The sequence below is a fragment of the Oryx dammah genome, unplaced genomic scaffold (genome assembly GCF_014754425.2).
Source record: "Oryx dammah isolate SB20612 unplaced genomic scaffold, SCBI_Odam_1.1 HiC_scaffold_25, whole genome shotgun sequence".
In the NCBI taxonomy this organism is placed as follows: Eukaryota; Metazoa; Chordata; class Mammalia; order Artiodactyla; family Bovidae; genus Oryx; species Oryx dammah.
Genome location: NW_024070209.1, coordinates 43,825,630 through 43,840,998, shown reverse-complemented (window position 1 = coordinate 43,840,998; position 15,369 = coordinate 43,825,630). Strand labels below are relative to the sequence as shown.

The window sequence follows — 15,369 nt, the reverse complement described above, 5'->3', positions numbered from 1 at the left end:
CCATGACCACCACCATCATCACCTCCACCACCACCTCCATCATCACCTCCACCACCACCTCCATGATCACCATGACCACTGCCATCATCACCTTCATCATTACCACTTTCATCACCTCTACCATTATCACCACCAGGAAGCCTACACCACTGCTCTCAGCAGCCCTTGGTAGCATAGGTTGCGTGGCCACCAGAGGGAGGCAGTCACCAGGTGGCAGGGCTATACTTTCCACCTCCCAAGGGGAATCTGCTGTCTTGAAGGAAGATTCTGTCTTTCAGGCTACTTGTACTTTGGTTTTTATGAGCAGACTGACACATAATAGAATTGTGGGGGAATTATAGGAACCATATGTCTCAAATATTTCTATTGTTGTTCAGTGGTCGCTAAGTTATGTCTGACTCTGCAACTCATGCGACGCCCTGGACTGCAGCACACCATGCTTCCCTGTCCATCATCATCTCCCTGAGTTGCTCAAACTCATGTCCATTGAGTCAGTGACGCCATCCAATCATCTCGTCCTCTGTCACCCCCTTCTCCTCCTGCCTTCAATCTTTCCCAGCATCAGGGTCTTTTCCAATGAGTCGGTTCTTCCCATTAGGTGTCCAAAATATTGGAGCTTCAGCATCAGTCCTTCCAGTGAATATTCAGGGCTGATTTCCTTTAGGATGGACTAGTTTGATCTCTGTGAAGCCCAAAGGACTCTCAAGAGTCTTCTCCAACACCACAGTTCAAAAGCATCAGTTCTTTGTTGCTCAGCCTTCTTTCTCATCCACCTCTCATATCCATACATGACTACTGGAAACACCATAGCTTATATTACAAATATTTCTATTAGTAGCTTTTCACCCTCAATTTTTTTCCAGAATACTAAAAATACAAAAAATATATTGTTTTTTCTTTCCTCACTCCACATGTGTTGTCTCCTTTTAAGTATTCAACACATCTGCTTGATTTGGGTGGTCAGAGATGCTATTATGATGAGGTCCACTTAGGGACACAGACATGGAGCCCAGGTGGGCTGCCCCGTGGGTGGAAGGTGGTGGGACCCCCACCAGGAGACCTGTGCCCCCCTTCCCTCCTCTCCCGGAGCTGGAAATGTGTGACCCTCCTCCCCGCAGGACCCACGCCCGGGAGGGGGACGCGGGCAGGGCGGCACGGAGCTCACCCAGGCAAGCAGGGCCCACACTCGGCGTCGCGCTCTGTGTCCCCCGGGGTCAGCACCGTGGCGCGGAAGAAGCCCTCGCAGTCCTTGTGGCGCCGGCAGATCTGGTAGCCGCCCTTGGAGAACTTCTCCGCGGGGCAGGGAACGCAGCCGTAGTCCTCGTCCCTGGTGCCATAGCCGCAGGACTGGCCAGGAAGGACAGGACACAGGTGGGTCAGCGGCTGCTTCACCACGGCGACCACCACGCGACCCCGAGGTTCCTAAGCGCCAGGCGCACGGGCTGCTGCCAGGATCTCCTCTCTCGCAGCGTGGACTGTCCTAGCCGCAGCCCTCCCACGTCTGCTCTGAGCCCGGGGTCCCCGCTGCCCCCATCCTTCTGACGCTGCCCCTCCTGCTGGCTCCAGGATAAACTCATCCGACCAGGCTGACGGCCCTGGGAGTGAACACTCGGCGCCAGGACCCCAAACACCGCAGCCACATTCAGGTTCCCGGCACTTAGCAGGTGGTCTGTGCAGAGCTCCCAGAGGAGGGCGGTCCATCCCAGCCAGCCATGAGGGCAGGACATCCGACCTCCGCTGCTCCCTACTCCCCGGGGGGCCGCCTCCGGGGCGGGGCTTACCAGGTAGGGCTCCTCCCCTGGCGCGCACTGCGGGCACTCACGGCACAGCCCCGTGGTCTGGTTGTAGAACTCGTTCTCGCCACAGCTGGCCTCCTCCGCACTGGCCCGGCACACCAGGGACGCCTGCCTCGAGAGAGGGGCTCCTTTGGCCTCCACTCGCCCTTGGAGACCCCCACTGCACCTGGAGGTTGTGGTGGAGGAGCCCTGGGGGGGACCCCTTCAGCTAATGCCCTGGCGGTCCTCGCCTGACAGTCAGAGGCTCCATCCCAAACGCTTGGCACCGGCAGCTCCCCGGACTCCCCTCAAAGCCGGGGAGGCCCCTTCCTGCAGCCTCCAGTCACAGGTGCCTCAGCTCACCGGGAGCTTGGGCTTGACTTAGGGTGTGGAGCTTGGCACGGGTGCGCTGGGCTGGGCACCACCACACAGACCATAGAGCCGGCTGAGGGGAGCTCTGAGTACAGTGGCTGCCTCTGGCTGGGGGCTGGTCAGGGCTTTGCCCTGGAGAGCCTGGTGAAGGTGGTGTGATCACCGCATGGCTGCTGCACAGACAGGATGAGAGGGGCATGGCTAGTGAAGGATACGGCCAAATGGGAGCTCCCACTAGGAATACCCTGGGGCACGGGCACCCCGGCCACTTACCAGCAGGACAGGCAGCCAGGCCATCCCTGTGCAGCTTCCCCTGTGGGCCATCCTGTCCCGAGGGGTCACCTGAAAGACACACTTCATCAGCAGGGCGCTGCTTGGGACCCCAGGCCCTGCCCGGCCTCATGTTCAGTCTGAGGGGCCTCCCAGAAGGTTTTAAGTTGAGCCCAGGCCCCTTGCTCCCCGGTGGCCACACTTGGGCCACTGCTGCCCACCTGGACTCGGGGTTTGAATTCCTGACACAAGCACACCCTGTTCTGATGCTGGGGTAGAGGAGAAGCTTCCAGAATCAACCAATGACTCAGACTCGAGGTCAGCCGGCCTAAGTCCCCAAGGTCGCCCCCACCCGGATCCCCCGTGACCATCGCTGGTCACGGAAACCCACAATCCCCACCCGCACGGAGCAGATGGCTTGAGCCACAGCCCTGATGCGCTGGGCCTGCTGCCGTTCTGGGGACCTCGTGTCCACAGTGCAGGGTCCCCACGGCCCCAGGAGGAAAGCGGCCACAAGTCACTGAAGGGGCAAGCTGGGGGTCAGGGCAGGGTGGGGCAGCTGGACCTTCTGTCTAAACCCACAGGACTATGCTCAGGAAGGCATTTGGGAGAAGCACCTAGTGGGATGCTGGTCCCCGGGGGAGGGGTCTGAATCCACCAGCCTCTCAGCCTGGGGCCTCCCCTTGCTAATGGGCTCCACAAGGGGCAGGTGGGACCGGGAGAGTTGGTGCTTGTTCCTTATTCTGACAGTCGCGATCCCAGGCCCTCAGCCCAGCGGTCCCGCTTTGTCTGTAAAGTTCCTGACACACACAGCAAGTCTGTAGGGACAGCCACTGGCTTTTCAACAATAAATTTTTGTTGCGGCGGGGGCAAGCAGGAGTGACCCCAGATTGAGGGAGGCGGTGGGGAGCTATCCCTTCCAGGAAGTAGGGGTGTACACGTGAACTCTGACCAGCAGGTAAGGCTGCAGGTTTGGGGAGGATCCCCGCCATGGCCTGGGATGCCAGGGAAAGAGGGGGGATGGAGACAGGGCCCTGCAGCCCAAGATCTTTTGGGATGGCACCCTGTTGGCCTGTCTCTCACCCCAGTAGCGTCAGCTGGCTTTGGGGAGGGGCTAGTTTTCCGGAATCTCTTGACACAAATCCTGCCTTCTTCACTCCCCCGCACACACAGTCCTGCATTCAGAACTGTGTTTATGGTTGAAAACCCCAAGTGGACGGGCCAGATGAAAGTGCCAGCCACCCGGCGGTGAACTCCTGGGTGTTTTCCTTCTAGCAAGGAGCAAGCTGGGGCAGGCGGGGAGTGGGGAGGCGGGCCTGCGCCTGCCAGGTGGGCAGGGAAGGTGTACACAAAGGCCGGAACTTAGGATCAGCTCCGGGGCAGCCGGCCAGGTCAGGAGAGTGGATTTCCTAAATTAACAGACCTGGAACCCTGCCAAGGACCAGGCTGGGGTTTCTGCCTCAGTTGATTTCTAATTATAGCTGCACCTGGGAGGGCTTCCCTATAAACCCAGAGGGCCGGTGTAGCTCAGGGCTGTCCAGGCTCCTGGAAGAGCAACACGTGGATGAGAAACAAAATTGAGCCTGTGGTTTTGCTGCATTTCTGTTATCCACAGTGACTCCCCAGGAAGGTGGGCATGTGCGGGGCCAGGATTGCAGCCATGTGGCCTGAGTACCCCCGGGTACCCTGGAGGGGCTGTGGGTACCCTAGTGACCGGCCTGAGCCCTGACCTCTCCTCCCGGGTTCGGGAGGGCTTTCTCGGGAGCAGCACCATCTTCCCAGGTCCAGAATCTGCTGACGCAGGAGGCTCGCACTCCAGTTGTGGATGTGGAGGCCAACCAGGACCAAGGCTCGAGCCACACTTGGGCCCTGCAGGTGAAGCTGGGCCTCCTGGGAACCTCCTGGGCCTCACATGGAGGTCAAGGGTGTTGGAGGAAGCTCGGGCGAGGGGGTGCTGGGCGCGAAGCAGTCAAGCTCTCCTCTTCAGAACAGTGCTGGGCTCCGAGGGCGCAGCAGACCAGGAGCAGGGCCCGGGGTGAAGGTGTTCCTGGAGGCCAGAGATGGCATGCTTCCTCTCACCCTCGTCCAGGGGCTGAGTCGGGGTCAGGGGGCAGCACTGGCAGGGGGCAGCCGCTCAGGAAGTGTCCTGGCTCTTCAGCCACCAGGGCTGGCTGCTGCTTGGGCTGTGAATCCTGTTGGCAGGACCCACCTCCAGGGGCATCCCAGGGGCCCCATCCCACCTGGTGGAGGGCTCTCCGGAAACTCCAAGAGGTTTCTGGCTCACTGATGCTGCCAGGTGGGCAGTGCCAAGATGTGAGCATCACAGGCACCTGCCAGCCTCAGGGGTTGGACAGCTGAGGACATGAGTGAGATCATAGAAGCCACTTTCCTGTGACCCCCACGACAAGACTGGGAGGAACTGGTGGTCAGGGAGAGGCCGAGGCTGGACACTCTTGAGAGGGACCCCAGAGAGATGGAGGGTGAGGGGCTGAACGGGATGCAGGCAGGAGGGGCCCACTGGGGGCATTCACATCACATCTTGGTGAGACCTGAGGACTCTGACAGGTAAGCGGCCTCCAGTAGGTCGCCAGGTGGCAGGCAGTGTCCACGTTGTCTCGTGACATAGGAATCACATTTGTGGAAACACCTGTGTGTGATCGTCTTGTGGTCTAAGGCCTCCCCTTCTCTGCTGGAGGCTGTTCCCTCAGGGGCCTCCTGACTGCACCTCCAGACTTGCCTCTCAGGACAGACACAGGGCCCCAGCTTCTGCTTCTCATTCAGCCTGTGGGACATGGATGCATCAGGTGGCCATTGGGTGCTCGTCAGAGGATGTGGGTGCAACACCTGCCATCGTCTCTTCCGAGGCTAACAGAGGTCAAGGTTGACGGGCTCTCACATGCAAGCAGGAGTTTCAGGGGCAGGTCGGGCTTGAGTGGACAACATAGGAGGCAGCAGGGGAAGGCCACCGAGTGGGCAGGGGCTGGAGAAACCCACATGGAGGACCAAGGGGCCACAGAAGGTCCAGCCCATCAGGCCTCCCCAGGGGAAGCTGACAAAGAAGCTGGTTATTAAAGATTAAAATAAGTGCCCTAGCTTCATTTGTCCATTTTAATTGAAATAATACTGAGAAAACATATTCTTGCACACATGGAATAAATGTAATGCCTGAAGTGTGCGTTAACTTTTGGCCCCTTGTGGCTTTGGTACCAAAGGACCCTTGCTAACACAGGCAAGCACATCACACAGTCTCAATTCCTGCTGGGCCTTAGCTCTTTAGAACTCAGGGAGTCAGGAAGAGCAACGAAACCGTATTCTGGTTCTGTTCACGTCTCTCTCTTTCTATGTTGCTCAGCTTTTCCTGTTTGCTTTTATTTTCCTACATATAGACCAGCGACCATGGTAATTGTCTCCGAGGTGCTGTGCACAGCCATAGCCTCAGAAGGTCCCTAAGTTCACACCAGCATTGCCACTGATTGTCAACCCCAGTTTGGGCTTCTTAGAAGGAGCCTGTGTGTGTGTGCGTGCAGTGATGGAAGTGGGGCTGGACCTGGAGCAGGAAGCTCATGAGTTGAATGTGGCCAGAATTTATCCAGCCAGAAAGTTCAGCAGGAGGGCAGTTATGCTGTGCAAACCTCCTGCTGTAAGACCTGTGCTCACAGAGTTCTATTCATTTGTTTCACTTAATGCCTCACAGCTGAAAGGATCTTATAACAACTGATGAGCCTGGTGAAGCTTTTAAAAAAGTCTCTACTTTATTGCCTTACCACAATCAAGGGAAAGCATTTCCAGGGTAAAATCAGGAAGGTTGCTTTAACTAAAATACATTGCTTCAGACTACAAAGAGAAGGAAATGGCAACCCACTCCAGCGTTCTTGCCTGGAGAATCCCCGGGACGGGGGAGCCTGGTGGGCTGCTGTCTATGGGGTCACACAGAGTCTGACATGACTAAAGTGACTTAGCAGCAGCAGCAGACTACAAAAGGCAAGTTTTTCTAGGATGCTTGGGCGTACGTGTGTGCTAAGTCACGTCAGCCATGTCTGATTCTTTGTGATCCCATGGACTGTAGTCAACCAGGTTCTCTGTCCATGGGATTCTTCAGACAAGAGTATTGGAGTCCCCAAGAGTGCTCATATAAACACGAAATTTTGTTGAAACATAATAGCTGCTCTGTAGCACTTAAACATGCAGGTCATCTGTCCACATTCATCTGTCCATCCATCCATCCACCCGTGCAGGGCTTATTGAGCATCTCCTCTAGGCTGAACCACAAACTGACGCGATGCCGACAGGGGTACGCGTGTGCTCAGTCGCTTGGTCATGCCCACTCTCTGCAGCCCCGAGGGCTGTAGCCCCCCAGGCTCCTCTGTCCATCGGATTCTCCAGGCAAGAATATTGGAGTGGCTTGCCATGTCCTCCTCCAGGGCACCTCCCTGATGCAAGGACTGAACCCACATCTCTTGTGTCTCCTGTATCTGGCAGATGGGTTCTTTACCTGGGAAGATCCTCCCCGCCAGATGATGCCCCACAATTTGGTTGACCGTGAGATAAACACTGAGGTAGGGGATAAGCAACAAACAAACAACAACAAACTGTGGGAAATTCTTCGAGAGATGGGAATACCAGACCACCTGACCTGCCTCCTGAAAACCTGTATGCAGGTCAACAGTTAGAACCAGATATGGAACAACAGACTGGTTCCAAATTGGGAAACGAGTATGTCAAGCTTGTATATTGTCACCCTGCTTATTTAACTTATATGCAGAATACATCATGGGAAATGCCAGGCTGGATGAAGCACAAACTGGAATCAAGATTGCCCGGAGAAATACCAACAACCTCAGATATGCAAATGACACCCTTATGGCAGAAAGCAAAGAGGAACTAAAGAGCCTCTTGAGGACGGTGAAAAAGGAGAGAGAAAAAACTGGCTTAGAACTCAACATTGAAAAAACTAAGATCATCGCATCCGGATCCATCACTTCATGGCAACTAAATGGGAAAAAACTGGAAACAGTGGCAGACTTTATTTTCTTGGGCTCCAAAATCACTGTGGGCAGTGACTGGAGCCATGAAATTAAAAGACACTTGTTCCTTGGAAGGAAAGCTATGACAAACTTAGGCAGCGTATTCAAAAGCAGAGACATCCCTTTGCTGACAAAGGTCCATATAGTCAAAGCTGTGGTTTTTCCAACAGTCATGTACAGATTTGAGAGTTGGATCATAAAGAAGGCTGAACAGCGAAGAACTGATGTTTTCAAACTGTGGTGCTGGAGAAGACTTTTAAGAGTCCCTTAGACAGCAAGGAAATCAAACCAGTCAATCCTAAAGGAAATCAACCCTGAATATTCATTGGAAGGACTGAGGCTGAAGCTCCAATACTTCAGCCACCTAATGGGAAGAGCCAACTCATTGGAAAAGACCCTGATGCTGGGAAAGATTGAAGGCAGGAGGAGAAGGGGGTGACAGAAGATGAGATGGTTTGATGGACATGAGTTTGAGCAAGCTCTGGGAGATGGTGAAGGACAGGGAAGCCTGGCGCGCTGCAGTCCATGGGGTTGCAGAGAGTCAGACAGGACTTAGCAACTGAACAACAACAACGGGAGTAAGTTGTGGGTGCTGTTGGGTATCGTGTGTGGAGAGATCAGAAAGGCTGCCCTGAACGCAGAGAAGGGTGGACGCCCGCAAAGGCAGAAAGCAAGGAGGAGGGCCTGCAGCTCTGGGTCGGTACTCGCCTCCTGTCTTAGCAGTGGACTGTGAGCCATCTCCTGCACTGTGTTTCAGAAGTGGTAGTGCTCTCGCTCTATGCCCAGGGACCCCTGTGCAGGTCTTCCCCCAGCTCACTGTCCTCCGTCCTTTGCTTAACAATGTTGGGAAGATGACCCTCCCAGCCCACCCTTCCCCCACCCCCAACAAGCCACCCCATGCCCGCCCCTGCCAGTCCAGCTTCTGCTGTGCCTGGACCCCTGGAAGGTGGTCCTTGGCCACAGCAGTTCAGTTCAACAGCACAACCAAATCAAGGATCCAGTAGACCATTTGTGGACACAGACCCTGGAATCCCAACCACACCAGCCAAATGAGAGACACTAATTTGATGTAAGAGACCCGTTAAGTAGAGGAAGTTGAAGGAAACAATCCATTGGCACCAGAATCATCAGCTTCTAAATCAGCACCAGCGGGAGTCAGCAAGAAGGAGCTGAACCACTGCTGTTACTATCACCCTGAGGGAACCTCAGCTGGCTCCCAGTCCAGGATGTTATCCTGGTAAATCAGGCAGCTCCCATCTGGGTGGCAGAAGCCTCCGGGGTCTCCTGACAGTGGCCTGAAGGTGAGGGGGCGGCGAAGGCAGGGCCCAGACACCCGTATGTCCAGCCCGCTGCCCTGGTGCCTCCCTTTGAGACCTGGAGCCCAGACAACGAAGAGGGGTTCCTAGTGCACGGAGAGGTAGAGGTGTGCACTCGGGCTCTCAAGATCCCCAGGCTTCACCAAGTGGAGGGGAGGCAGTCAGGGCCCCCAGTCACCAAGTGTGGGCCCCGCATGCACAAGAACAGTGGAGGCAGGGTTAGAAATGATCCGACTCTCGTGTGCGGTCAGAACAGTGGCTGATAGTTCTGGTTCACAGCACTGACTCTTATGTTATTGTTGAGACTGCACTTTAAAAAGCAAGCAGCTTTATGGGGTGCAATTAACTCACAGCAAATCCCACTCGTTTCCAGCGTGCAGGTGGCGAGTTGGATGGTCTGCACCACACAGCCTCTACCCAAGCACACAGAACCTCCACCTGTGGGAGGCCTTCCCGCACCCCTTCCTTACTGTGCCCCTTCATCACAGTGCCCCTTCATCACAGTGCCCCTTCATCATCTAGCCCCTTCCTCACCGTGTCCATGGCCTGTTGGTCACTGCAGATATGCAATTGTGGGCTCTGGCTCCCCAAGCAACCCCGCAGCCATCCCCACACCGGCCATGAGCCAGAGAAGGGAAGGCTGGCAGGAGGGAAACGTCAGGGAAGCCCGAGGACATTTCCCAGGCTCCCTGGACAGACGGTGAGTGCAGAGAGCCCTGCTCCAGCATAACTCCCTCAACAGGGCCCTGCGTCCTAAGCCGTCTGGGGCCCTCACCCAGCAGGGGGACGAACGCGTGTCTGGCAGGGAAGCAAGCCCGGCCTGCAGGGTGGGCAGTCTGGTCCCAGCGGGCGAGGGCACTGTGGGGATGTTTCTCTCCTTGGAGAATGGAGGTTCTGGTGATGGGAAGCCGCAGCCCCGTAAGCCGGCAGCTGGCGGAAACCACAAGGGCAAAAAGAAACCTCTGCGGGTTTCCTCAGGCACCTGTGTTTGGGGACTGGAGCCTTTGTGCAGGGTGAGTGGAGGGCCAAGTGGTCCGGACTCAGCCTCACTTGTGCACTCGCTTCATTTCACCCCCCAGAGTCGGAATTTGGCACTTAAGGGACCCCACTTGACTCACTGAGCCAGTGGAGGCTCAGAGAGGTTGAGCAGCTTGCCCGAGGTCACACAGACAGAGGTGGCAGAGCCGCAGCCCACCAAACCAGGTCTGTTTCTCTTTCTGCCAGGGGTCCTGGGGGCACAGGGAGGGGCTGGGGTGGCTGGAGCAGGGTAGGTCCGAGGGCCAAGTCAGTTCAATGTAGACTTGGTTTCACCTAACTTCTGAGGTCCTATGAGAGCCAGATAGCTGTCCCCGGGGCCAGATGAGGCTTAGAGGTTGGGGTGGTGGAGTCGGCATCCCCCTGCCTCCCTTGGTGGGTCTTTGCCGTGACCCTCCCCACCCCCAGCCCTTTGAAGATTCGGGAGTGTTTGGTCCCAGTGTATCTTAGTCCCTCTTGTTCGGACGAGGCACCAGTTCCCCTGATGCCTGACACCCGGGACTCCCAAGACCCCTGAGGATGAAGGGGCGAGAGGACCCCCAGCAGGTGGGTGGTATTTGCTTGTTTGCTGTGAGCATCCTTGTCTCAGTCCAGCCGCTGTGAACACGTGGGTGCAGCCGGGCTGGGGGCAGAGGTGGATGGTGCCAGGGCAGGTGGGGGTAGTGCTGGAGGGGAGGTGCCCTCACATCTAGTCTGGCTGCCCCCGCGTCGAGTCCCAGCATGAAGCCAGGAGCTTGTAAACTTGTTTCCTTCCTGTCAGACTCAGGGGCTTGTTCTACCAGTTTGAGAACAGTCATTTTTCATACTCTTGCCGTTGTTCAGGGATGGGCGCTGGAGAAGGTGACCTGGTGAAGCTTCCCCTGGGTCAGCCAGGAGTCCCCTAAGGCTGCGGGGATGGAGGGAGGTCACAGCCTCATAGGCCAAGCCAGAGCCCCCTGTCCCCATCTGGCTCATCCCTGTGGGCTTAAGCTACAATGTGAAACAGAGTTGCTTGCAATTTCCCCATGTGTATGCATGTCCCAGCCTGCCCTTGCTCCAAGGAGAGGAGCTGGGTCAGTGTCCTAGTCTTGACAGTCCTTTTAGAGACTCTGGAGGTGGTGGCATTGCCGACTGAGATAGGCAGCCGCTCGCGGGGATGTGAGGAGCTGCCCCAGGCATGGGGGGACTGCCGCCGTGCACCCCGATTCTGAGTAGAACAGCCTTGGCTTCCTTGGCTGATGCCGCAGGAGCCCGAGTCCTGCTGGGGCGTCTGTCCAGTCTGTCAATCTGTCTGGTGCTGCTGTCTCGTCGCCACCCAGCACGTCCTTCCTCTGAGGCCACAGTCATGGTCTCAGCTCATCCAGGCCGAGTGGGACCAGCAGGCACTCTGTCCCCTGCAGGCAGCTGTACTCAGAGCAGCCTGGCAGAGACCTGCGGCCTGGCGCGAACGTCTTCCCCTCAGGTCTGAGCCGGGGGCACGGGGGTTCCCACCTGCCTCTCCTCAGGGCCTTGCGTGGGGTGGATGTACGTGGAAGGGTTTTAAACTTGGAACCCATAGGGACTGAGGTTACCTGGGGACACCCGGGCAGTTACTATCCAGCCACAGCGAGCAAACCCGCCTCTGCTCTGAAGGAGTGTGTTTGCTTTGAGGAAACTTAAGTGACCACGAGGATCTCGGTTACAGGGCCCACTCTACTGCCTCTTGGTTGGCTTGTTTGGCTGTACCACGTGGCATGGGCGATCCTAGTTCCCCCGAGCAGGAATGGAATGGAATCCATCCCCCTTCTGGTGGAGCTCAGAGTCTTACGCATAGGACCACCAGGGATGCCCACATACTTCTCTCTCTACCCTAATGTGGCTATTACTCCCTCTGTGGGTGAGGTGGGGGTTCCTTCAAAGCAAACTATCCCTGTGCGGGAAGGATTTGGGTCCCAAGTGTGGCTCCATCATTTACAAGCTGTGGGACTCTGGGCAGATAATTTAATCATTTCTGCACCGTGGTTGGCTCATTAGTAAAACTATGATATGAATAGGACGCACTCAGAATGCAAGGATTAAAGTGCTTACAACAGTGCTTGGTGCCCAGTAAATGCTAATGAATGCAGGCTATTTGCAATTTGGGGAATTGTTTCCAATTATGAAAAAATTAGAAAATAAAAGAAACATACAAAGAGGAAATAAAAATCATAAATCACCCATTTTGGTGCATTGTCTTCGTGCTTTACTTGTACAGACATAGATATCTTTGAATTGCAGTTAGGATAGCAGCGTTTACATGCTGCTCATGGTTTATCTTCTTCCTTCCCTGTGGCCTTAATTAGTCTCAGATCACATTCTTTTTAATGGATCTGAACTATTTCACAGTACGGATGTGCCATAATTAAATCAGCCAGGGCCCTAGTATCTGACCTTCAGGTTGGCTCCCAATTGTCACTATTATAAGTACTGTGCAGTGATCATTGTTATGCCTGTTTGATGATGTCTTCGTAAACTTCAGAAAGTGAAGTTATGAGGGTTGAAGGGCAGGAGAAGGTGTGTGAGGAACACCTGCACTGGCACTGGTCCTTTACACCCAGACGTGACTTTTGGTTTAGTTTCAGGTGAGAACGAAGCCTGGTTGTGAATACTGGGTGTTCCCGCTGCACTGAGATCACCCTGTCCTCAGCCAGTCCTCTGCCTACTGCCTGCCGGCCGTGCACCCAGCCATTCAGATGTGAGGGCTCAGACACCTGCCAGCCCCCCTGGGCAGCCTGGGGCCGGTGGGGGCTGGATGCTCATACTCCCTCATAGACCCATGAGGAGGGCACCTGCCTGACTGCTTCCTGTCTGGTATCACCAGAATTTGCTGAAAATCTTTGGTTTATGGGGTTTCCCAGGTGGTGCTAGTGGTGAAGAGTCCACCTGCCAATGCAGGAGGCATAAGAGACTTGGGTTTGATCCCTGGGTCGGGAAGATCCCCTGGAGGGCAGGACAACCCACTCCAGTATTCTTGCCTGGAGAATCCCATGGACAAAGGAGGCTGGTAGGCTACTGCCCATGGTGTCACAGAGCTAGACACGACTGGAGCGGCTGATGCGCTTTGTTTACGACTTGTTTTGGGTTTTCCTTCTCGTCTGGACTTCTGCAGTTGGGACCTGAAGAAATGGGTCACTTGTGAACTGTGTGACTCAGCCCAGGTCCCCACAACCCACAGGCCCTGGTTCCTCCAGCTGTGCTGAGAGCCTGGCCTGTGGCAGGGTGCTGCTGGTGGGCTCCCAGTGGCTGCTGACCATGGCTCCATGAGCCGGGTGGAAGCCATGTTCTTTGTTTATGGGCAGAGGGGTCCCTTTCAAGCTGTCTTCTGGGAGCCAGAGGTCTGAGTCCCCAGGCTGGCATGTCGGGGTCACGGCAGGGCCTTGGTGATACCTGGAGGTCATCTCGTCTCCTAACAACAGTCATCCAACCAGGGCTCTAAATAGAACCCCCCCCCATCCTGCCCCCACCATGGGCTCCATGACTCCACCAGGCCTCCAAGGCCACTGCCTTCCGACTGAAGTTCCCTGACTCCAAGCCTCGGGGCCACAGCCCCACACACCTGGACGACTTGAGCTGAGTGAGGAGACATGCACCTGCCTCCAAGTGCATTTAAAGCCTGATTGTAGGGGCATTAAAAACCGTTTGACGCCCAGCTGTGTCCCTCAGCAGATCTGCCAGGGAGGCTGGGGAGGAGGGACCTGCGTTTTCTGACGTGGGATGCTGGTTTTCCGCTCTCCTCTCTCGGGTGCAGCTGTGACTTGGCCGCATCTGCATTGAGCTCAATATTATGTCTTTGTAACATTTTTGATCTTCATTAATTATAGCTCAGGAAAGCTGACAAAGGCAACCTGTCTCTTTAATGTAAACAAGATTAATTGCACGGTTCCTGCAGAAAGTGAACTACCAGCAGTTTAACAAAAAATATTTGTCTTCAGAGCAGCCTTTGGATGAAAAAAGAGAAAAAAAAAGATGAGAACTGTTGCAGGAAGTGCCGAAGCTGCCAAGTGAGCGTGCCCGCAAGCCTCGCCCTCATTATGAGCCTAAAGCGCACACGCCCGCACTTTCATCCTCCTCCAGGCCCCGGACGAGGCCCCGCACATGGCCGTGGCTCTGCAGCCTGGAATGCGGCCTGGTTGTTTGAAGATGGGGTTTACACCCAACACCTTTCCTCAAGCACCTCGTCCAGACTCGCCTGCTCTCGCATCAGCCGCAGACCGACAGCCTGGGTGCTTCATCTTATAACGACCACATAATCCAAGATAAACACACATGGGATCGCTATCACTTTCATTAATAACTGTGAAATGTTCCTTCCTTCAGCAGGTACAAAACCCAAACCAGCAAATGCGCTCCGTGGGCCGAGGCTGAGGCTCATGGGGGCGAGGGTGCACCCAGGGCTGGGGGCACGGGGGCAGCCAGAGGACATCTCTTGGATGCTCTGTGGCTCCAGGACCCTGGCTGGGAGGTAGAGGGCTGAACCGGGCACATCCCTCTCAGCTCATCACCCTCCAGCCAAGAGGCTCCTGGAGTCCACCCCCGGGGCCCTCAGCTGCCTTCTGCTGGAAGCCTCGGGATAGAGCCCTAGATGAAGGCTGTTGACCCAGATGCTGCGAGCTTCAGGCCAATCAGAAAGACCAGTGGGGTGGGGGTGGCAGTGCAGACTCATGGCTGAGAGAAGGCAGAGGGCTGAGGGCAAGACGACGCTGATGAACTCCCACCCCATCCCAGGAAGCGCCTCTGGCTGGACAGCGGACACTAAGCTCAGAAAGTGGGAGAAGCAGCAGAGGCTGCGCCCAGCCATGGAGTCCTGGCTGAGAACGTGCTGGACTCAGGCCTAATGGAGTGTGTGTTGGGGTGGGGGGTATGGGGGGTATGCAGCCAGGCCAGCAAGGGCATCTGGAGACCGTGTCTGGGCGGACAGGCCCTGGTCGGGCCCTGGTCTGTGGTCCCGGCCCCCACGTGGCCAGCGGGTGAAGCAGCAGGCACCCTGGGGCTGGGCTTGGGGTTGGCTCATGCTTTCCCAGGGAGGAGGGGCTGAGGGGGAAGCGGGACTTTCCAAGTTTAGACACCAGTCTGGAAAGGGGACACCAGACTGCCCATGGGCAGAGGTGAGGAGAGTCCAGGAAGGTGGCCCGGGTGAGAGTAGCTAGGCGAGTGGTCACCGCGTGGCCATGGGGGGGCCTCTAGATTGTCACAACCAGAGTGTTGCATTGCTCAGTTTTCTGCTTTTCTGGGATAAAATGACTCAAGCTATGAGATTTCCAGGGACCCTGGTTCCAAGGAAGTCACTGGGTCGAGGGCCCTCTGGGAACTTGGCCCTGGAAGTGCAGGAGTGTGCGGGTGAGGCTGTACCCACTGTGTTCTGTGTGGTCATGAAAGCCTGGCACAGAGGGCAAGGGAAATGGGGACCACTCGGGCAGAGAGGGGACATCCAGCGGCTGAGAGTCAGGCTTTCCTGCAGGCCCCCGCCCGGGGTGCAGGCCCTTACAGCACCTGCTCACAACGTCTTCGTGAGATTAGAGACTGAGCTGTGGCTAGCAGGGCTCCTCCGCTCCACGTGGGCCCACATGCTGTGTCTCGCTC

General features: G+C 56.1%; 1 protein-coding gene across 1 annotated transcript in view; it reads right to left on the bottom strand.

Annotated features, from left to right (window-relative positions):
- EDAR (ectodysplasin A receptor) overlaps window positions 1–13,187 on the bottom strand; it is a 29,158-nt gene extending 15,971 nt beyond the window's left edge. The window contains exons 1-4 of the mRNA XM_040225684.1: window positions 12,963–13,187; window positions 4,497–4,609; window positions 1,782–1,962; window positions 1,166–1,347 (exon numbers count right to left, since the gene is read on the bottom strand). Coding sequence (XP_040081618.1) covers window positions 1,166–1,347; window positions 1,782–1,962; window positions 4,497–4,609; window positions 12,963–13,187 — 701 coding nt within the window. The remainder of the gene's footprint in view (window positions 1–1,165; window positions 1,348–1,781; window positions 1,963–4,496; window positions 4,610–12,962) is intronic.
- Window positions 13,188–15,369: the final 2,182 nt, after the last annotated feature.